Source organism: Microchirus variegatus (genome assembly GCF_963457635.1).
Source record: "Microchirus variegatus genome assembly, chromosome: 9".
In the NCBI taxonomy this organism is placed as follows: Eukaryota; Metazoa; Chordata; class Actinopteri; order Pleuronectiformes; family Soleidae; genus Microchirus; species Microchirus variegatus.
In genome coordinates, this window is record NC_139810.1 from 20,494,883 (window position 1) to 20,519,949 (window position 25,067).

General features: G+C 40.0%; 1 protein-coding gene across 1 annotated transcript; it reads right to left on the reverse strand.

Annotated features, from left to right (window-relative positions):
* Nucleotides 1–1,695: 1,695 nt before the first annotated feature.
* ampd2b (adenosine monophosphate deaminase 2b) lies at nt 1,696–8,250 on the reverse strand (the record flags this gene model as incomplete). Its single annotated transcript, XM_083894561.1, has 17 exons — nt 8,206–8,250; nt 7,995–8,125; nt 7,820–7,888; nt 7,501–7,603; nt 7,198–7,387; nt 6,363–6,504; nt 6,140–6,229; nt 5,473–5,602; nt 5,175–5,369; nt 4,927–5,058; nt 4,650–4,813; nt 3,901–4,027; nt 3,643–3,810; nt 2,978–3,094; nt 2,621–2,794; nt 2,013–2,123; nt 1,696–1,914 (listed from the first exon to the last, which is right to left on the reverse strand). Exons 1-17 carry the CDS (start codon nt 8,233–8,235, stop codon nt 1,696–1,698), a joined length of 2,292 nt encoding a protein of 763 aa, XP_083750687.1. The 5' UTR covers nt 8,236–8,250.
* Between the last annotated feature and the right edge of the window lie 16,817 nt (nt 8,251–25,067).

Consider the following 25,067-nt stretch of genomic DNA (forward strand, 5'->3'; position numbering starts at 1 on the left):
ATAACGTGATTATACGCCGTGATATAATTAGTACATAATAATTAAAAGCTAATAAAAAGACAAATTCAAGTATTGTATATTGCTTTACTAATAATGAGTTCACACACACACACACACACACACACACACACACACACACTGTAGACATCACTTTGTGTACGTTTTCTGTTTCACAAGACATTTATTCTTTTTCTGAGACGTGCAAACTGAACGGAGGCAAGTGCTCCAACAACATTTTTCCCCATCGTCGACACAAATACCAATAAATAATATTTAACGAACAGCACATTAGAATTGTCTGATAGCATGTGTTTTTCCTGCATGGGTGTTGCACAAGCATAGTTCTCAGTGCTTCATTCATGGCTTTGGCACACGTCGAGCTTGTGCAAGTGTAGGAAGAACTGAGAGCACAGATCGTCATGTACGCCATCACTCGGCGAGCAGTTACAGCAGAGACAAAGTCACAGAAGTATAATCAGACGCTTACAGGCTCGCCGCACACCGGAAAAACAAATATTGACGTGCTTTCATGCAACACCCATCACAATCACTGTGAATAAAAAACAACAAAAACGAAAGGACAGCAAGAATATTACAGGGAGAAAGGAGATTTGGAATGATGTGATCAGCAGAGATAATGAAGAGGTGGAGTTTTCTACCGGTATTAAATACAACATGAGGTATTTATCATGTGAATAATTACAGCATCAAAACAAAAACATATTGTTTCAAGTCTGTTTAGTTAGTAAATCAGGTCCCTTACTTACTAACTAGACAAATGTAAACCCAGGACTGTATGAATACTGAGATCACATGATAAAGTCTGCCCTACCTACTGCCCGACTCCAGTCTTTTGCAAGTTTAAATTAAGCAATTCCTTCAGGTTCCGGAATTATTATTATTAACTACTGAATTAAACTTTACTTTTGCTCGCTAAACGTAAAGTTTCAACATCAATGCACAGAAGACTTCAGCAGAATGCAAATAACACAGATCTAAATAAATGTAACCTTTCCACGGTTTCTATTAATTTATTCAATTTATTACCAGGATCTAAAAAAAAATATAGGAAATGTGTCGGGAAATTATACAAGGTTGTTCACTTTTATCTTCTAAAATGATTTATTCTCTAAATGAAAGCCTCCCCCACACTATAAGTATGTTTATTTTGTTGTGTTTTTATGTGAAGGATATAAACTCCCTGCGGTCACTAGATGCCTCAGTAAAGACGGCACAAATATGGCCTCAGTGTTTCCAGTGTTTGCTACAGCCCTGAACATTATAATAAGGCATTTTACCTTCAAAGTAGTTGACTTTTTTCTTCAGTCAGTGGATTAAATGTTTCCTTTTTAAAAAAAAAGAAATGTAGATGTTGTACAGAGACCGACTATAAAAGTGTTAACTTAAATTAAATTAAATTAAATTAAATTAAATTAAATTAAATAGGAGAAACATTGCAAAATCACCAAACTAAACAAAGAATGATTCAAAGAAACTAAAGGGTTCCGACTCCTCGGGTACACAGATTGTAGGTCCTCTCCCTTATAGCTACAGTAGCAACTCACACAGTCTCATAACACATCTCTTTTCAAAGGGGTGATATGTTTATGTGCAGATTTATACAAAGTCCTGATATGAAAACGGGGAATGTGATGAGATTTTTTTGATTTTTTTTGCTTGTGTTGCCGTGTACGTTCACTGCCCTGCGCGCTGCACAGCTCCCATACACAGACCGCCTTCCTCCACGATGGTCTCCAGCTCATCCGTGCGGATGGCCTGTGTGATCAAATTCAACTCCTCACACATAGTCTCGTAACGGTATGCCACGCGGATGTCGGGAACGTTGGTTTGTCTGATGTCGTTACCCTCCTGTCCCTCCATGTAGTACTTTGGGCCAAGCCAGTAGCTCTTTGCCTTAAAGAGGAAACGTCAGAGTGAAAATACACTGTGAGAAAGGAAGGGGCAAAGTAGATAATGTGTAATGTGCTGTAAATAAATCATATAATTGATACCTCATGAGAGAATCCGCTCATTAGCACACTGTTTCTGGCCAGTTCACACATGTCACAGGAGCTCAGCTTCCACACCTGAGCCGCAATGCTGTACTCCTCCATCAGGGGCTCCTACACCAAGCAAAACGGCTCATTTAGACTCATTTTTGGAAAGAATTTTAAAGGTTTATAAGCAGACATTGAATATACTACCCATACGTTTGCCTATAGAGGTGTGAAACTGTTTTGTGTAGTCTTAGAATAAACCTTTCATCTATAAGTTGGCCAAAGATGTGGAAGAATCACTCCACCCACATAAACCTGATGTATACACACAAATTAAAAAAGGAGGAGGAAGTGGTAAAGTGGGGAAGTAGAAAACGGGAGAGTTGTGAAAGAGTGAGTGTTTATATCCTTTCTGGTATGCGTAGGCCACCGTTGCTCCCAGACACGTGGAGAGTGGAGGAGTCGCTCTGCAATCTCACCATTAGATGTCACTAACTTTAATTTTTTTCAGTTTAAACAATTTTCCTCTCATTTTCGAGTGCGGTAAATTCATAACTTACGAAAATGTAGTGTGTTTCTGATTAAATCAAAAATAAGTTGTTTACAAAATCATGCACGCTGACCTTGGTGAAGTGAAACTGCAGAGGGTCGTCTGTGGACAGAGACACCACGAGGCCTCTGGACAGATACTCTGGCAGAGGGTTACGATGGTAGCTGAGGAATAGGCTGTTGTTACTGAGAGGAGACATGGCGATGCCGATCTGAGCTAAGTAGTACAGGTACTGCAGCACTGGAGCCTGGAGGGACATAAGGCGTAATGTTCTCAATAAGCAATATACCAAAATTTCATGACAAGCACTGAAAGAAGCATCATTATGACAACAATGCAGGTGCTCTCCATGAATTCACAAGCATGTGGAAGGTCAAACTGTCTGATGAGTGTGAAAAATGAAGTACATATTGCAATATTAAGGTCCCACCTTCCTGAGCAGCAGTCCATGGGAGATGCTCTCTGACAGCATGAACCCAGACACCAGGTGATGGATCGGCCCGGCCTCTCCACAGTGAGGACGCAGGACAAATGTGTTGAACTCCCGCTGCCTGGTAAGAAAAGACACATGTTTAAGTTGACATTAGCTCATTTAGAAGCTCATGTAAATTAATGTGCAAGTGTGTAGGCACGCACACACATGCAAATGCCTGTTTTGGAGGCTTCTGCTGAAATTTTGAAAAACGTCACAGTTCAAAGTTTGCTTGGCTTGTATTTTGTGCCTTTTACAAAATGATGGCTAGTCCTGGTTTTAAACAAAATATGCTATTTAAAATGAATCATAACTTTGACTCAACAACACATAAGAAGATGAAAAAACTGCATTTTGTAAATCCTGAGGATGTCCATATAAGAAGTTGTGTATTATTCCCACTACAATTTACCAAAGGTGCACCTGCGGGCGGCACAGATCTGTGCCGTGTGAGCACTTAGGGTTAAAGAGAGTGGGGTCATATAATTGCCCTGTAATTAGGTTATTTTTCATCACATATCAAAGTATGCGCATGGCATAAATACCAACAAAATACAATCAGGGACAATTGGCTTTAAACAAAAATCAGATATTAGTGATCAGCTGAACATAGGTGTGGTTACATACCTGCGCAGGTGATTCAGCACAGTCATGTTTGCATACATATAGTAGAGGTAGTAGGAATAGGGTGGGTTGTCCACCTCTGTCCAGTTGGCTGGCAGCGGACTGTCCAGGTTGAAGATATGTTGCTCTGGTTTTGACTCATCGTCCACACTGTCGAAACCCACCACCTGTACGAGGGACACAGAACAAACCCAATGAACCCTCAAGAGGATTGACTACAATGAATCTAAAGTCATGAGAAAGGAAGGGTTTCTTACGTGTTGAAGGAAGAGGTGCAGATGTGGGTGGCTGCCCGGATTGACTGTGACCTCAAACAGAGGCATGAAGATGTTCTCCAGCATCTCTTGGAAGTTACACAGTTGGTGCTTTGTGTGGTAGACGTCACTTTAAAGGCACAAGGAATGTGGAATAAGAAAGTGATGTGGTGCATAATAATGGATGCATTGACTGAACATTACATTTGTTTACTTCAATGGAGGAAGAAATTCCAATTTAAACGTCATAATTTCATAAACTGCTTGCATGTATAACCTGGTTAAAAAAAATGTGTTAAATCTTGAATATAAAACTTTATCATAAATCATTTTACATCTTCTGTTATCCAGTTAACAAAATAATTAATTAAGTTTTGTAGTAAATAATATTTGTTATACGGAGATAATGAACTAAATTAATCACAAGAAAACAATAAGTTGCATATAAATAAGTAAAATGCATGGCAGTTCTCGGCTTCTGTAGTGAGCATACAGTTTATAATAAATAATTAAAGGAACTCAAGGCAGGTTAAGTGTATTTGGTAAGAGACACTTAATAATAAATTACTTTAAACTTATTATATCGTCTTTCAAGACTTGAAACCTTTTAGGATTTATGTTCTTTGGCGCACAGGAAGATGTTTCCTGGTGCTGGAATAGAAACCAGTCCACCAAAGAAACCAGCATGCAGAGTGATTGTAATGGAAAAGCCAGTAGTGGTGCATTTAGTGACTTTTCGCTGTGTTACTTACAAGAGTCGTGGCACTTGAACAAGCCAGCGCACATTATCGGAGTAGACCTGGTGCGTGACGGCCCACGTGGCCAGTTTGTCCCACTCGTCCCTGGAGCGACCATATATTGACAACCTGAGCTCCACGTTCTGGTACTTGCTCTCCTCCAGGTCAGCCATTACCTCCTGAGAAGCAGTGACACAGACAGTCAGCAGAGGGCATCAGTTACCACTTACTTACACTTGTATGTAACAGTCATTCTGCAGTGGCACAGTCAAATACAGTATAATGCATTCACCTTAACGATGTGACCAAAGTATTTCCCTTCAATGTGGTTGTCTGTTTTGATGAAGATCTCTCTCAGGATGGACTCGCCAATGGGATTATATTTAGCGTTGAACTTATCAAAGCGATGGAAAGTGTTTCGGTCCTGCAGCAAAAGTTGAAATGCTACGTCACATTTTTAATTTGCTGAAACTGCCACCTAGTTGAATCACCGTTTGTCATTTTAACACAAAGCTCTAGTATATTATGGGCGTCACTCACTGCGTGCATGTCCAGTGTGTCCACACTCAGGTCAAAGGCCGTCAGGTTCATGGTTTCAAACACCTCCATGAGCGTCTGACCTTTCCCTCTCTCCACGTGAACTATCTCTTTAGGATACTTCTTCATGGCTCTTTTGATGAAGCGCAGCAGGTGCTTCTGATTCATGCAGGACGAGGCGTGGATATGTGTGTCAACCTGTACGGACAAACGGTTACGAAACACACATATTTGGAGCCTGGTTCTGGATTACAGCGAGTAATTGTGCTTGGTAAAAGTAGGGAACAGCTATCAGGTTCACCTTACGGATATTGTAAAAGTCTCGATGTGGGACTTTCTTCTGTGCCGCCAGCTCTTTCATCTCATTCAGTAGGATGTGCATCTGGAACTTGGAGCTCAGATACTGCAGGCGACGGTAGCAGAAGGATTTACTGTGGCAACAGGAACAAACAAATGGTTTGTTTTGTGTTTTCTTACTGGCATCTTATTTTTCTATGAAATTGCTCAACAGCAGACAAGAAAATGCCTGGTGAAATGCCAAATATGATATCTTGTATATCTACTTCAGGGAAGGACCTTGCTTCATTGTGCCACTGTGTTACTGCAGCAGCTCAAATGGACAAACAAGGCAAACAAGTATGTATTTTATATTTTGAAGCTGAAGCTTACGACACAAATGTAGAAGACTAACATCCTTTTTGCCACGAGCAGGCCACCATAGTTGGAAAGAGTTATGGAGGAGTCGTCTGATACAATCTGTTAACTAATTCTTACATATAGAAAGTTTAAATTTAACATGTATTGTATAAACATAATGTGTTTTCTCCAGTTTCATGTAGATTTGGGGATTAGGCAAACCTAAATTGCCTTTCACCCTATGTCAGCTAGGATTGGCACCAGCGCCCCTTATGTGGAGGATAAAGCGGTAGAAGATGAGTGAGTGCGTGCGTTTATAAACATAAACTCACACTGGGCCGTTGATAATGAGGGCCATCATGACGTTCATATCAGCGATGTATTCGTGCAGGTCTGGATATGGCAGGTCCAGCTCTGTGCGCCTGTTGGCAACATAAAAAAAAACCACTTGTAAGCTGAAAAATCTGCCGCCTACAAAGTTTGTGAGCTCCTTCCAAACTGAGGACTACAACACAAAGCATGTGTGGAACGAACGATTCATCACAAATATCTCACTTTTCCATAGTGCTCCTTGTTGTGTACACGTGCATGACTCCGTCCACCATCTTGCAGCCGTAACCAATGTCAGGTGGCATGTTGGACGTATCCTGGTTTTCATACGGGTGCGTTTCAGAGATGGGAGGGTGCACTGTGGCACCTGAGAGGGGACAGAATGTTGTCACTGTGTCACAGCTTTAAGTGAGGTGAAAGAAAATACTCATGCAATGACAGTCTGGTTTTAACAGCATCTACGTTTTTGACAGCATGTTCACGGTTGTGCAGCAGATGGATTGTGAAGTATGTGGGTGTTTCACGTCTTGATGTGAAAATACTGCACGTGACTTGGTCATGGAAAACCTCTTACCAGGGAAGCCATTTTTACATTACAAGTTAATATGGTGGTGATTATTTTTGATTATCCTGATTTATGTACTGTTCTCCGCTTGAGGTTTCTATCCTTTTTGGGAAGTTTTGTGATGTCATGCAGTATATAGCAGACTTGAGGACTGTGGGCTACATTTGGCCCGAAGATACAATTCTTACCGGCCTGCAAAATAATTTTATTGGTCTATTATATAGGTGGTAAATAACACACACCATTCATACTCCCATAATCCCATAATCCCATAATCCCATAATGCACTGGTCTAGATCTGTGAGCACTAACTCCCCCTCCCCCATTTCTTTAATGACACACTCGGTGGTCAGTACTTACTTATTTACGTACTTTTTATGCATTTTTTTTTTCCTGAAATCACACCAGTTTCGTCATATTTGAAATTATTATTTATTGGTTAAATGGTTTTAGTGTACAGTACCTGAAGATGGAAGTGTGTACATGTGTGCATACCTGGTGTGACTGTGTTCTCTAGGATCTCCTCCTCGTATGTATCCAGGAATAAGGGTCTCTCGCTCAGATCTTGCAAGTAGTGAGCGGTGGTTCTGTATAAGCTCTGCAGCGACAGACCCATGTACTTCTGTCTGATGAACAGAGCTTTCACCACACATTTGGCTGCATCCAGCAGATCTGTGAAGGGAACCTTGATGGAAGAGCAACGGGATAAGTGATTAAAGATGAGAGCTAAAGGAAAAACAATAGGACAGAGCTATACTTCCTGTGTGTTAGTTAATGCAGTGACCGATCTGAACTCACCCCACATTTCTCCTCTCCAGATATAGTGACCCTCTGGTACTCTTTCTCTGGGACCAGCTCTCGCTCCTGCAGCTCAGGAGATTGGATCTGCTCCTTCATAAATCTAATAAGAGATCAACAAATACATATTTATTACCTCCAACAAGAAGGTTATAATAGTTTTGGCTGTGTTTATCTGTTTGGGGGAAGCATAAGTTAAAAAAGGAAAGACTTTGATGAAATTTTATGTGGGATTTTGGTGGTTTCTCACATAGGTCTATATTACTGTATCGATTGGTACAAATACAGATCTTGGATCGTAAACAGGGCAAAAACTCACTCCAGGTCAGTGGCACTGTCCGTCTTCATGAAGTCCTGCTTGGCTCGCAGGAGGATGTCAGGCTCAAACCTGAAGACAGAGCACATTTTAGGACCATCAGAACAGAGTCTGATCACAAACACAGTCACATAGGTTTGTATGTTGACCACCTATCTCGTTCCTTTCTCTCACTCACTTGATATCCTGGCTAATCTGTCTCTCAAGGCGATGACGCTTCTCCTCCAGCTGTTCAATGGGGCTATCCTCGGGGAATTCATAGGGGGCGCTGCGCATCTCACTCTCTGCCAGGCTGCGAGTGAACAGCTCCTTCACAGATACACAAACAGGAAACAACATTAATAAAGCTACACACAGCAAATCTCTCTTTTTTTCGGTGAAGTTCTAACCTCGGCAATCTCCTTGTACTTTCCGTCCATGGATGTACGCAGGTCAATGGACTGTTTCAAGGCCACAGGGATACCAGGCAAGGAATGCTGGGAAGTTAGGAGGTGGCGGGGACCACGGAGATCAACTGTGGATAAAGAGCAGGAAAGAGAAGGAAGAAAACATCAAGTAAGGATGGAAAATATGCCCCTCAGCGTGAGTGGTTCAAGCCGTATAGCTGAAGACAAGCAAATTAGACAAAAGCCTAATGGTTCTCTGTGAAGAGACACAACTAATTTCCGTTAAAAAAGATGATGAATCACTTTTCATGAGATAAACTGCAGCTCAGTCAGTCTGGAGAGAGTATTTTTATGCCATCCTATCCTACATAAATACATTCTGCTGAAGCTTGTTGTTCCTGAGCTCAGTGGCTGTTTGTGCCTAGAGAAAATGGTCCTTTTAAAATTAAAACTTGGGATAAGGAGAAAAAGTTGAAGACAAACAGAAGCATTTGTTAGCGAGAAACAGAGCCAGAGATGTGAGACCATTTTATTCACTGCTGTGTTGTTTATATTAAGTGTTCTGTCTGCAATGATATCAATGTACACACCTGCTACTGAAATATTAATTATCCTGCTAAATATTTCATCTTGTGTGCGCTTGAGTGTCAATGTGGTCTATCAGTATTTATAGACCACACATACATAAGCTCACAGGTGTTCTGAATGATACCTGCAGTCTGACAGTGAAACAGCGAGGTCTCATTAACTGGGCCAATGATGACAAAAAGCTTCATTAAATGGTACAAAAGCACACAGAAAAACAAAAAGAGATTGTGTAACTATCTGCACGACCAAAACTCATACCATGTTTTACACCTTCTGCTTAACACTTTCCAATCAACACATCCCACTCTACACACAGGGGAAAAATGCTTGCACTGCAAGATAGCAATATGAAAACATACAGAACAAGAATATCAGACTAAAGTCATTCAGGCAATGACTTCTTATTCATCTGCCTCGTAAAATGAGGTGAATGTAAAGGCACAGTGTGTAGGATTAAGCAACATCTATCGGTGAAGTTGCTCTCACTTCACCCACCTCACGTGGAGAGGACCTGCTCATTGTACACTCTTTGCCAAATGGAAATACTATGTTACACACAAGACATTTAACCTTTTAACAAAACAAGGTTGAACCAGGATCTGTTTGTTTGTTTGATAAATAACTCTGCAATCTCTCCTTTTGTGATTGGAAGGGCATGTCTGTGTAAACTAATGGTCAGCTAAGATGTTATCTCTGCCGTCAGAGGGGCTTATCAATTTGTCGTGATAACAGTGGACGCCGACATGAAGGGCAAGAGGCGACCAGGAGCAAAGACATCATGCTGGGCCGGAGTAAACCGGCGTCGAGTCCAGCCCACTGGACCCTGGAGCTAATCCCCTAATGGCTGCTATATTCGGTAGCATCTATGATTATGTAACAACTCATCCCCCTGCAGTTGGAGAGAAAACCACTCAACCATGTCACTTAAGGCTTTTATGAAGTGAACAGGAGCAGCAGGACAACAACAATAACAACATGAGAAGTTGACATAAGCGTGTGTACAAGATATTTCTCCACACACTGGATGCCTGATATAAAAACAAAGACACACAATCCTGCACAGCCACCACTCCATATTTCCACTGAGCCTTAAAATGGGGCCAAAAAGTATCAGCTTGCCAAGGGACTTTAACCGCATGCATATTTCAGCAGCAATACAGCACACAGAGAGTCCTCGCACCCAGTATAACTCAAACAGAGGTCAGGAGGCATTCTGCACAACTTCTTCTATTACACTGATTACTATTTTTCTCACCTTTCTTACTCGTATATGTACCACCAGTGAGACATAAGCTTAAATACTGTTCTACTGTATAAACCAGGGTATGTGAATTTTGGCTGGAATGCATAAAAAAAATGAAAAACATAATTAAATAATAATTAGAGTCCACTCAACCCTGTGATCCTTGTGTGTAGGATAAAGCGTAAAGGTAGAACATTGAGTACCCTTATCTTTCGCTCCATCTTAATGTAATTTCTCTATACAAGTATATGTGAGGAAGAGGAGGATAATGATGAGAGCAAATTATCTTGTTGGGAAGAAATCTGCCTGTGAAAAGACCAGTTCCTGACCACTGTATTTTAACGTTGGTGATAATGATGGTGTTACTTCAAGAGCTCAATATCTTCTCTTCTCTCTCTGTTTCAGCCACCGGGCAGGGAATACATCATCTACTCCTGTCTACCTGCCACCACAGACTACGCACATTTGCATTTCAGCACACAACCAAAGGCAATACCTTGTAATCTCTGAGGAAAAAAGCCACAGGTGCTCAGGGAACCACACATATCATTCATACTGTCAATTAAACAAAATAAATTCTCACATTATGTGTGAAAGTGAGGATTTGTTTTAAATCAATTTAGAGACTGAGCAAAGAATAAGGCCACAAAACCATCAATCTAAATGAATACTAGTGTGACAGTTTTCAATCGTGTGTGCTCTAGATACAAGGATGACTTCTCAGCCCCAGTTTTTTTTGTGTCAGAATAGGTTGATTGAAAAAGTCTGCTTTCCTCAAGTAAGAGATCCACGTTACTGAGCTGATGCAAAATGCCAGGTCTGTCATGCTCCAGTCTTTTAGAAGAAAATGTTACACACACACACACACACACACACACACACACACACACACACACACACACACACACACACACACACACACACACACACACACACACACACACACACACACACACACACAAACACACACACACATAACCAAAATTACATTTGGCTTTTTTAAGATAAACTCACAAGCAGAGCAGGGAGAAATGAGCAGGTTCTGTCTCTAAATTTCCTCTCCTTCTCTTAAAGGATGCTTCACTCTCCAGGATCTCACGCTGGCTCTGCATCAAACAGCTGAAGTCACTCACAAAAGTCTAATCATGAGTCTTTGGTTCAGTCTTTGCAGCTGCTGCTACTGAATGACTGTTGCCAAGTTTTGGTAAGAAAATATGTTCCTTTGTTTCGTCCGCTGTTCTCAGTCTTGTCAGCTGCACCATCGAGAAAATAAATAGTAAAAATGTAAAGTTCCCTCCAGCCAGCCTGCTTGAAAACAATTAGACCCAACACTTACAGGTGTAGTCAGCACAAATGTTATCTGCTTGTCTTGTGCACAGTTGCACCTTTACTCTATCCTCAAAAAAACCCTGAGAAAGCTTGTTTTGTGGGTCAGTCAATCGACACACACACACACACCAACAGACAGATCGGCTCAGGGCTGTTACACAAAGCCATCAAGGGACAAACAAGAATACTGGGCCAGTGGGTGTGGGGGAGGAAGGAAGGGGGGAAGGTTAAAGGCTGAGTATTGTTTGTGCTTTTTTTTTTTGACGGGGATGGGGGTAGTGGAGCGTACCTGTCTCCTCTGAGCCTGCGTTAACCAGCAGCTACAGCAGGGCAGAGAGAGGAGAGAGGGTTGCCAAACAGCAAATGGCCCAGAATAGAGTGTGCTATCCTCCCAAGATGATGTAAAACAAGATGGGAGAGAAACAAGAAAAACACACTTCAAGCGTTCTGTCAATCAGACATACTACCAGAAACACTTTTCACATCAGCCACACAGTCATCTCCTCTATCCAATCATAGCCTGTCCCTGTCATACATACAAAGAGCTGGTCCAGCAGATCCATGAACTCGCCCTCACTTCGCAGTGTGTGACCCCCCCCTCTGCTCTGTCTGCCTCCTGGATTAGGCCAGCTGTCGCTGCACAAGCAGCCTCTGGAGCTGATCCTCCTCATTTAAATGCCTCTGACATCCATCTGGAATGTACCACAGGAGGTAGAGGAGGCGGGGGGGGAGGCCTTGTGTGTCGTCAGCAGATGTGCATCCTCCTGCTGCCGAGTTTCTCTGACAGCACCCCTCTATTCTACCGCGTTATCATCTGTGCTGTGTTTATGCTGAGGGGACCATGTGTTCACGATGTTTGTGTCGTGTGTGTGTGTGTGTGTGTGTGTGTGTGAGGGAGAGTGTTTGTGTGAGGGAATAAAATGGTGTCTCAGTGATCAGGTTGGTCATGTTGTGGTTTTTGCTCTGCCAGCTGAATAGTGGCAGTCTTGTGGTCGCTGACTCTCCAATAAATGAGACCCTGCCTCCATCTTCTCTCACATGAATGCAATTAAAGGCCCAGCACATTGTGCCTATTATGGATGCAGCAATGTGTGATGCAGTGTGTGTTCTTGTATGGACACACACACACACACACACACACACATATACACACACTCCCCATTATAAACAATGGGGAGTGGGAAAATAAGGACATTTTGGCTGGCAGGAATTTTTGAAGGTTAAGACCTGGTTTTAGGGTTAGGGTTTGAACTCGGTTTAGGTTAGGGTAAAGGTTAGGGCTAGGCACTTGGTTATGGTTAGGGGCTAGGGAATGTGTTGTCTATGAGTGACCTCACTATGAATGTGCAAACGTGTGTTGTGTGTTGACTGAAACAAAACATAAGTGAACTGATGCAACATTTTCACTGTGTGTAATCTACAGTACATTGTGCAATCATATCTGTCTTTATATAAAAACATATCCAAATTAGCTTTTGTTATGCAACAAATGATGCTGATTAAATGTTGTTGTTTTTTCAGCTATGACTTACATCACATAATTTGCTAATAAATTCAATTCTAGGTTTGTGGGAATTGTTTACACAGTCTATCTTATCTGCTCTTACTCAACACTGTCCAGTTGTCTCAAAACCTAAGCTTTCCTCACCATGAGATACTAAATCTAATTTATTTAAGAATGTGTGCTTTGCTGGTGTTGGGGAAGGCATTTTCTCACACTCCTCTGAGAAATGTGGGTGATGATGTTCATTTCAACAAATGTCATGACAAAAATAAACCCAAACCATATTTCAGTCTTTCTTGCACTGTATTACTGTATTTTGTTCAGAAACAAACATAATAATTGTATATTATTAAAGTAGGGCACTGTAGATTTTTAGCAGAACAGTAATAAAATATGTATTTGTAGAGTTTGCACAGTATAGTGCAACGGTATCATCCATTTGGGTCCCTCTGGTAACATACTGTATAAAAAAAATTGAATTGAATTTAATGTTGATATTTTTCGTCTGGCTTTTTAAATGGTTGATATTTCAGTGAGATTTATGTCTTATCACTTGGTGCAGATCAGATAATCAGTCAAAATGAAACCATGAGCTGAAAACATCCTGAACATAACAACATAATCTTCTGTATGGAAGTGTTTCTGCCTCTTGCCACTCTAATGGAAATCAAGGCTTTGAAATTGGATTTCTGTGGTTTAAAAGCTGGATAAGCACACACACACACAGCACTGCAGAGTTAAATGTAATTCAACTGCAAACAAATCGGCACTCTGCCCTTTTTTTCTTTTTCAAAGTACTCAAACCAAAATTGCTTCTAGGAAGAGCAATCAAAATATTCTGGCCCTGAGAGGAACACGGTAAACATAATTTGTTCACTCATTCATTCAGGCCATGGCTCCCTCTGATGGGCAAATGCAGCATCACGCTCAAATTACCACACACCACTTATGATGTAAGCATGAATATGTATCTTACATTTAGGACTGAATTAAACTCTGGATGTAAGAGAAGCATTATTCTACACAACCTGCAATCATCAATAAAACGTTTTAAGACATAAAGAACAAACACTGTGCACACAAACCGCCCCATAGCCATGGATTCAAGATAAACCAGCTCTAATACCAAGTCAACCCCAGAGTTAGACTTTTCCATGAATAGAAGCAGAACTATATGTAACGCCCTTTAGTTACATGCAGTCTAATCCCCATTTTTTTACAATGTTATACTACGGATCCCCGGACATGACATTGTAAAAAAAATTAAATAGTGGCCACAAAATAGTATGTTGTTGTCGTTCCTTGTTTTCGCCAGCAGGGTGCGCATTTTACACACAAGCGCTACTCACGGTCATAGTTCCTTTGTTTTTTCCCGGCTCGGCAGCTTACACCCCCCCCCCCCCCACCACCGATACCGATAAGAACAGATGAGCCGAAAGAGGGCAAGTGAATGTTAATAACTATAGTGGATGAAACATTATAATTTTTTTCTCTGAAAAGTATTTGCACATGTGAGAATATTTTTGCCAGACCTCGCCGGAGAGAAAACTCCTGTGAGTAGTCCTCATTAGTGCGTAGCATAGCATGCTAGCTTGTGCTGACCAGGGGTAATTACTCACTAATTTCATGAATATATCATTAGTATGTGCCGTTATGCCTCCGATAAAATGTTTTAAACCAACCGGAGGTATATAAGAGCGTGTTGAATTTGAGAATGTGGTTCATTTTGTGTTTCTGTGTGGATAATAGTCTGCTAATCAAACTAGCGCTATATGTTAGCAGTTCAACCTGTTACTGATATGACCTGTGCTATTGCTATATGCTAGCTTGTGCTACAAAGCTAAACCAGTTGGTTTTGATAGCTAAAACACATGCAGTTGTGCGCATTTGTGTTATTAAGAGACGTTAATCCAATGAATCATTCTTAAACACGATTGATATGTGATTTAATTCATACTTTGTGTGTACTATGTGGTGGTAAATGTTAAGAACATTTAAAAATATTCCATATACACACTATTTTGTGTGTGTGGGCTGTATAAAATACATTTTATAGCTGTAGATGATACATGTGAATGGTTCACATTCATTGATTTAAGATTGAGAAAAGAGAGGATAAATACTGTACAGTTGATTAAGATAAGATTTTTTTTTTTTGTATGAATCGATTCTGATGGCGAGCCAGAGCCCGGACCAGAGGAATGTGGAGCAGAGCACCGGCTTATGCATGGAGGGTGTGACGTGGGAGGCAGTGTCATTGAGCATCTGGAGAAACTACATCTATCACATCAGACAGATAAGAAACAAAATCACACTCCCCAGGTACATGAACAATTGCACAACTGATTTCGGACGACCTGGGGACAATGACTTATCTGGACAGTTGACTTTATTGGACTTTGCTTTGTTTTTTTTTACTTTGGGCCCGTTTTTTCTATTTTAATTGCACTTTGAACATTATTACTTTTGTTTGTGTAAATTTGTTTATTTTGTTCTGGGTGTCTGAGGGTCTTAAACGGTATTAAAAGTTGATAAATCAATTTTGGGAAAATCAAGGCTGCAATTTCATGAGGTATTAAATTTCGTCCATAGTTTGACTGCAAAAAGTATGCATGAATGTATTTCCCACATTTGTTTGAAACTACGATGCCCAGGCATGCGCGCCCTGCAAGATTGGCCGCGAGCGTACATGTGACGTTACAAATCTTGCGACAGCAAACAACTGGCGCAAAATAATATATGACATTGCACGAAATAAACACCAAAATCGAGTCAAAGCGTTACTTGTTGTTTAATAAACCTTGCCTTTGATTTTATTTATTCTTTCGAGCTTTTGTGCTCTTTAGATTTAGTTACAAACTAAAATTGTTTTGTAAGTTCAATATGTGTTGCTGAGTACAGCTTGAAATGGCGATAAGGTCTTTAAATATTTTGAGAAGGTCTTGAATAATATCCTGTTGTTGTTGTTTATTGTTAATTCTAAGTTGAAGACAGGTTGTTTTTTTAAATATATTGAGAAATATAAATTCAGTCATAGCTGAACAAATTTATTTGTTGAAGAGTGGCTTCCCGACAATAACTTATAATTTTGCTTGTCTATTTGACAACCATGGATGCTGGCGTGTAAACTGATAATATAGTAGTCATAAAAGTCATGAAAAACTAAAAATTACATGACTGTTATCTTACAACTGATTTATACCATATATTGTATATAGTATAAGCTATATGAATTAAAAGCAGCATACACTGTACCTTTCAAAAACACTCTCCACAGGTTAATGTGCTGCAAACCACCGGCATGAGGTTATTCTGTAATATAGTATAGTATATCTACTGACTGACCACATCATGATGAACAACAGAGGGTGGTCCCACCCTGGACCAGAGTCCACGAGAACTCTAACAAGCCAGATGCTCACATGAGTAACAGAAACACACACTGTACAGAGGATGAAGGAGTCACTACTGAGTGACAGATTATCAGATTACGGTGTGTTGCAGTTGGAGTCAATCATTAATAACAACCCCAGCTTTTACTTTTATTGACAGTGGGGAGTGACAGGGCTTAACATTTAACTTACAAGGTATGTCGCCTGTCATCATTTGTTTATGCAGTGATGATGTGTGACATAAGTGAAGGAGACAAGGACATGATGTGGGTGAAGCACAGTCTGTTCAAAGGTCCACATTGACTGTATCAGTGACAATTACCAAATGATCTGATTTGATGGAAATAACGTGTATAATAATAATATCTATATTATTATACACAGTATACTATTACTCTGATTTGTTTTTTTGGGGGGGTTTTATTATGCATTTTTATTCATTATATTTATTACTTCTTAATTAATACATGTATTTGCACGATTTTGTGATATTGTATATTTAAGTGATACTGTAATCTCACTCTGTAAACTTAGCCTGCCAAGTATTTAATATGCTCATTGTTTCTAGTTGATTCGTTTCTGTTTCTAAAATACAATCCTGAATATTCAAAGCACAAACATTTAAGTGATTCAACAAGCACAAAACAGCACAGCATAGGTAAACTGGTGAGGGGGTGGTGCCTTAATCTCAGAATTGTGTTTTCATAGGTGAAGTGATTCACCCACGACCATTTTCTGTCGAGTTAACTCCACACTCACTGCAACAATGTGCTAAATATGGACAACTCCATGCCTCAGCTCTTCACACAGTAACTGCACAGGGGAGCAAAAAGCAGTGTAACACACACACGCAGCAGTCTGAGTATATGTGACGATATAATATTGTTTGCGTAATCTCCAGAGAAAGCAAAGCAGTGAATCAGGATTATTGTTCAAAGGAATCAATAAGTTAAAGCTCCACCTGCATGCTATCAATTTAAAAAATGGTAAAGCAGACTAATAACTTGAGACTGTCTATAATTTATGATCCTGTTATGAGCAGCAGGAATAGTTTATTAAACTTTATTGTAGATACATTAAGAATCAAACCGACAATTATTCAAATGGAGGGCCAAACAGCAGAGTAGTGGACTTTTGCCATACAACATAAACACCAGGGTTTACCTGATCTGACTGAGGGCCTTTCTGTATGTTGTGAGTGTACATCTTCTCCCTGTCTGCACATGGATTGAATCTGTATTGTTCCTATACTGGTCAAATCACTGGATTGGAAATTGGACAGATACAAAAGTTAAATCCGATACAATCCAAGAATCCTATATATTGCATGCTTTAATATGCATGGACTAGACTAGAGAATAAACATCAGCAAATGCATTTTTAGCTTAGTCATGTTGGGCTGTTTATTACTTCTTTTTGGAAGAACAATATTTGATACACAGTAGGAGAATTGTGTCTTTGAAATGACTCGGCAGCTTCATAAATCATAACATGTCTGTATCGGACTAATATCATATCGGTAGATACTCGTGTTTGTGATATTGGAATCACATTGGACACAAAAAGTGACATTGTCCCATCTGGGTTCTCTGCTTCTTCCCACAGTCCAAAAACATGCAGATGTGTGAGTGTTGGATGTTGTCTCTGTGTGTTTGTCTTGTGTCATGTCAGCTCAGATTGTCTCCATCTCTCTGCGACACTTATGTGGAGGATAAAGTGGTAGACTTATTAAATTATCATCACCGTCATCGGCATCAATAATTCAGTAACTCCAGTGATCGTATACTGTATCTGCAACCTGTTTTCACATTACATTATCATGCCCCAAACTAGACTGAGGGCCCTTTTGAAGAAATAACAGAAGATGAGTCACATAAATGTCATCTTGGCTTAGTCGGATGTCTCCTCAAATGCTTTAACAACATTACATGCGAGTGCTTCTGCACAGACTCTCTAAATCAAATCATGGAGACATCCGAGCAGAATCTGCAGTGCAGTTTTTTATACATCTACAAAGAATAATACTCTCTGCAAAACATAGAAGCCTTTCAAAGCCTCATTATGTGCTAATACCAGTGTGAGGTTCCAGAGCAATTTCTGTAATAACAAGTGTCAGCTCCGATCACACACCACACACATCTTTAATGGAGGAAGGAGAATCATCAGACCTCCAGCTGTTTGTCGCTATTGTCTCAGATGAGCTCTGCGCTCATTTTAATGTCACAGTATGTCACTGTTGTGTCCAGCACATGAGACATTATGTAAACTAATGCATGAGAAAATAGGAATGCATTATGGGTGGAGATGATGTAAATAACTTAAAGATGTGAGTCAAGCGTCACACATCGTAGAAAATACACAAATCATTCTTTTAAATAAATTTGATTTAATTATATCAACAATTGAGTCTGGAAAATCTTGGAAGACATGATGTGCAGTAGGAGTAATCTCATTTTTCTTCTTGCTTGATGAAAGATAACAAAAATTTAATAGAAAAAGATATGGACTGAATGTGACATAAAATGATAAATGAGTACTGATACCTTATAGCAATGTGAAAATCATTGTCGCTGCGTAAAAGCATCACTGTTTGCATAATATTAATCTTTGTACATTTGTATGAAAATGTGTTGAGAGACATGAGAGATGACAGTGGATGAACATAGAGAAGGGAATTTAGGTGGGTCTACAGTCTTTGTAGTTCCGATGAAAGGCCGGTCAGTGTGTACATACATCAGAGGGGAGGCTGATCCTCTGTTTTCATTCAGCAGGGATCAAGTCCTGAGCTACCAACATACATATTCTCTCCAGGATACATGCAGGCATAGTATAGAAACCATCAGCATCACACTTATCTCAGCAACATGTCACTGTGTGCAAGGAAATATAAAAGTGCTGCGTGGGAAAAAAAATTGTATTTTCCACATTTTCTTCACCATCACATGCTGAAGGGTCAGAAATTCACGGAAGCGCAAGTAATCCTGTAAATAAGACATGTTAACGTATGAAGCAGCGGTTTTGCACCATTTCAGGAGCATGAACATGTGTGCACACGATGCTGGCAGATCCTTTAACTTGTGAATAATTATAGAGAAGGTGTTTATTATTTAAAAATAATAGTAGGAATAATAATAACTGAAATGATCCACAGCGAGCTTCCTCTGCTGCATCTCCTTAATCAACAGGTTCGCATTTGAGTAACTACTTACAGACCGAAAGTGATGGAACATTTGTCTTCTCTTCTCATTGAAATAGGAGATTGTCAACACATTTCATCTCCTGTCACCCTGGTTGTGCAGTCTCACTGACCTGTGTTGCTGGCTGTGTACTGCAGACTGCCTCGCTTCCTAAAGGGGGACTTGTTCTTGGCCCCGGTGGCCCCGGCTGCTCCGGCTGCTGTGGTCCCAGAGGGCAGGTTGGAGGACATGTTCCCAGGTTGTGTGGTTCAGCTTAGCTTTGGTGGGAAAAGGAAAGCTGAGTGATTCAGACCTGCAAAAATACAAAGTGTCAGAGAGCAGGACAAAAAGGACAAAAGAGACAAAGGGTGACAAAAAGGAAAGGACAGATGTGGATGCTGAGGGTTTTTTTTGACCGCAGTCAGCATGTGTGTGCTACGTGCCTGTGAGTAGGGGTTTCCAGACTGGTTGGTCGAGCGTGGGGCTGCAGAGCATCCCTCTGCAGCGAAACAAGCCCCGCCCCCTCCAAAAGACTGTAGTGCCTGAGCTGCAGCACTGATGGAGACTGAGCGAGGGGGGACGTGGTGGAGAGGCTCGGCTTCCCCCTGCTACACACTAACACACACACAGGGTACAGAACAGAGAGCGACACACAATTCTGCTGTTGCCATGACAACCACAAATCTGAGAGGGGGGGGGGATCAAGGAGCAGAAAAGTTACAGCAGAAACGAAACAGTAAAATGAGATGTCAAATGTTTAGAATACTTAAAACATCTCACATCTAAATCTACTGTGAAATCCTTATTGTCCACTAAATATGTGACACTTGGAAAACTCCCACATTTAGTATTTATTAGCAGAATGTGAACACTGTGTTTTACAGACAGTAATGTAGGCCGTAGCGGATTAAAATAGATTTTAAATAAGAAATCTGCATAGGCTATGAGTCTATATCTTTGCAATGCAATACAGGTCCTAAAAAAAACGCCATATGTAAATTATACCAAAGATGCTTTAAAACAAAGTATGTGATTTGTTAAACCTTTACTCACTATAGTAATTCTCTAATAATATGACTTTGATGCAATAGTAATTACGGAAATGGACATTTAATAGTTTTTTACTCAGACAAAACTGGATAACAGGTCATGATCAAACCCTAACATTTCACGGTTTTTCGTTGTATTGAGGGAGGGTCACTCTCTCTGCAGGTCATGTCAGAGGGACAGAAAAGGAGCATGTTCCACACATGGAAGAACGATAAACTGACTGTGAACAGATGCTCTTTAATGAAGTGCCACCTGACAGTGGTCTGTACATGTTACCATTGCCCTCTTGTGGTACTTATGAGGAAGTCGTGAACCTGACTGTCACTGCAGACATCATTAAAGAATCTCACAAACACAGCCATTACACACAAGAAAAAAAAGCACCACCACATATTATATAAATGACGATATGTATTAATGATGATTTGATGATCGTGAGCAGGATATTCATCCAGAAATAATATCTCAGACACCTCCTATTCATAGCCCGTCAAAACTGGCAAATGACAGTGAACTGTAGCTTATTCCTCTCTTGTAAGTCGCTTTGTATAAAAGAGTCTGCTAAATGCTTAAATGTAAATTAACTAAAAACCAAAAAGGTTAAACTCAACTTTGATGTTCCTCAAGGACATAATGAGTAAAGGCAGGAGAAATTCTAACTTATAATAAACAGTGAACTGCTAAAGCAGAACCGATGTCTTTATGTGATTAAATAAAACCTGTGACAGGATGGTAGATATTTTTGTTCAGATTTTGGGGGCTGGAGGGAGTAATAATAAAAAAATAAAAATACGAGCAGTCAAGTTCAATCACACTCCACTGCAAGAATCCAAGAATTTATAAAACTGGCCCAAAGTGTCCAGGTTCGTTTTTGTTTTCCTGTGCAGCTGACAGAATATGTCTCACCCATATATTTAAAAGAGTCTGCAAGGATTTTATTAGAGCAATAAACTTGTAAAAACTTCTAGATTATATATACTTTACTCTGAGACTCGGATGGACAAACGATATGGGACCTCCATCATATCGAAAAGGAACAATAACCAAATAATAAAAAAATGTCCAACAAAAGGACAATACTAATCCAGTATTATTGTTTATCAGCACCAGTCTAGTGGCAGTGAGAGTGAGTAGACACTGGACAGTGATAGAGAATTAAATATGTTGTGTGTTTAATTACAGGTGGTTTCATGCTGATTAGAGGCCACAGGCAGTTGAGTGGCAAAAAGCTTCTGCTGTATTAAACTAGTAATGAGTGGAAATGTCTCATGGACTGAATCAATGAAGAAATTCAGCTGAGGTCCACTCTGGTGTCCTCTGACTACTTTTCACTCATTACCTCTAAACGTAATCTGTCTGTGGTTAATCCCTCTTCAGCTGCAGGACAATGTATGACCTTGGACACATTACTTCCTCATATGGCAAAACTGCATACACTGTTAAAAGAGAATTTGGATTATATATGCTCAACTTCTTGGATATTTGGTTAAAAAAAATATGAATTTGACTTTAATAACATTCTCTTTGTGGTTAATCATCTAGCTTTTGATACACCAAACTCAGCTTTGCATTGCAATCTATTTCATATCATTAGTCAAAAATCCTTTGTCAGAAATACAGAGGATGTTCAGTTCAACAAAAATGGTTAACGTTAGCCTTATGGTATTAGAAGCTGTTTTGCGTAATAGGATTAGCGTCAGTATTACAACACTGTGTGTGCAAATGCAACAGTAGCTGTGGTGTCACTACGGTTTCTCCTTGCGTCATCTGTGGGAGTTCACTTATTTATTTTGCAGACTTGTGGAAAAGCTTGGAGACTAAACCACATGAGCTCATCAGTGGGAGGGGACCATCGTATAATTGAGCTTCCAGAGGATTTAGAAAGCTACACACACTCTGCGACACTTCACATATTCACCTGCATCAAACAGAAATTACCTTACTGTTTGTTTGTTACTCATCCACACTGTAGGGGGAATATAATTGATGCAACAGTGGTATTTGATTACTGATCTGCAGATTTGTAGACTTGTTCTGACTTGTTTGGATGTTTAAAGAGGGACAATAAGCTCTGACTCAAAGCAGGAAAAACAGCTCTATCTTGTGTTATTATGATGACGTTATGCGCACTCACCAAATATATAAACACAACTCTGTTCAATATGCTGACTGAAGTTTAAAGAGCATGATGATTGCACAGGTGTTCCTTAGACTGGTCACAGTAAAAGGCCACTCACCTTCTCGACAAGTATGACAGAGGCTTCCAGTTCCAGCTAATGTCCAGCAACTTCACCTAGCCATTGAAGAGGAGTTTATCAATGTTCCACATGCCATAATGAATATGAATCCTCCTATGTGAAGGAGATTGTTCAAACCTAATGAGGCAGATAGTGGTCATACCATATACTGACAGTTTCTGTGTCTTTAAGTGGCCTTTTATTGTGACGAGTCTAAGACTCACCTGTGAAATAATCATGTGCTTTAATCAGCATCTGGATATGTCTCACCTGCCAGGTGGAAGGATTCTTGTAGTTAATGTGTAGTGATTATTGGGTGATCCTAATTTAAAGGTCCCATATTATGCAAAATCATCTTTTTAATCATTTTAATACTTATATTTGGGACTCTGGAGGCCCTACCAGTTGGCAAAGTGTGAAAAAATGTTTTTATGGTCCTCTGTCTAAGTACAGGAGATAAAACACGCATTGTTGATTCCACACTCATTGGGACGCCACAAGACGCTAAATTCCTGGAATTGTTCGTCTCGTGGAGCTCCGCTTTGTCTGTAAAATTATGCGAGAATGCTGGCGAGGGCAACGGCATCCGAAAATCGGAAGTCCACGAAAAGTTCTGTTCTTGGCTCCACAGTGCAGCACAGAGTTCTACACAAACCTCCAGCCTCAGAGGATTTATCTGTCCAGTGAATACATGTAGAGCCTGCAAATGATCGCTTTTCCAAATGCTATTGAGGTTATTGAACTGCTGTGGTGCTTCATTCTTATGGTATTTTGACCGAAGCATGTCACAGACATGTTCATTAGGACACCAGGGAACTAGATTAACTTGGAGAAATAGGATATAATATGGGACCTTTTAAGCCATGTAAGAAATCACTCATGGAAAATGGGAGCAAAAAAAAATGTGTTGCATGTATATTATTGAAAAAAAAAAAATTTGTATAAAAACAGCATCAGCTCAAAAACTGATGTTGCTGCTGAAGCCTCAGTGAACCTCATCTTGACCTCTTCTGATAACACACTGGTGTATAATAGTGAGCTTCAAATTGTATTCCCACATTGTTTTCATGTTCATCCTTCACCAAAAAAAATAGTGTTAAGCCCATGCCTCTTGGGTTGATCTGAGGCTCTGCAGCTAATCTCGTCAACAGATCTGAGACTCGAGGACTGAGCACAGAGTGGAACTGCACCATCCACCACTAATGGGATTGGTCGCCATCACTATTAGCCTGCTTGGAAACATTCTGGGATTTAGATCTCGAGCGAGAACTCTGCCCCAGGCCATTAGCACTGCATGCTTAGAGCAGAGAGACTTCAGTTCAAATCTCAGAACTTGATCTCAGACAATCTGGCTAGTTGGAAACCCCCTTTTCCCCAAGCCCTGATCAATCTGTACCACATAAAACACACTCAAGTTATAAACATATCCCACCAGTACAGATGGATTAAGAAAAAAAAATCTAATGTATTAGTATAGGATGATGTACAGTCCAATTTATTGTTTTTACATGACTTTGAATTCAAATTTAATTTCACATCGGCAATTGAACAAAAAGATAAACAACAAAAAAGCTTAACTTATGCAGATGATGCAAACATGTTTTTAAACAAATATACATTTTGTAAACACTGGGTTTGCTTTGGACAAATTCACTGGATCAAATGAATATGAAACATACCGTTTACAACAATTCTGGCTGAATTAATACATTAAAATGCAGTATATCATGCAGGAGTTGGAAACAAACTCAGCTGAACTCCACCCAAGCACATATCCTGTATGTAACCTCCTGTCCTTCTACTGTACATCCACTGACTGATTGAGAAAATAAGTCTCTTAGATTCCACTATGTTGGCTGCCATTCAAGATTATACAGATAATGTGACCTGAGAAACACATTTAGGTCATTGTGTGATGAGACTCCACTGAACACCGCGGTGCAGTGACGGTAGCTTTATTTAGCAGACACCACACCACCTTGGATTTAAACGTCTTAACTATAAGACGTTTATGAGACCTTAATGCCTCCCTCCATGCTTCATCTATGTGACTGACACTGAAGTCAAGAGTCCAGCAGAAATGGAGACAGTAGATCAATGGACACTGGACAAAGAGACTGTCACGGTCCAGAAACACCTGCACTTAAACAATTTATCCTAATAAAGAAAGCTTTTATTATTTAATTATTATTATTTTTATTTAAATTATTTATTATTATTTAAAACGCATTTATGCTGCAAAGATACAATTGTGGAACTCTATGTTAACTAAAGTGAGAATATAAACTGAATGGACAGATCCTCATGAGGCCAAAATGCTCACCACAAACAAACGATGTACGGTAT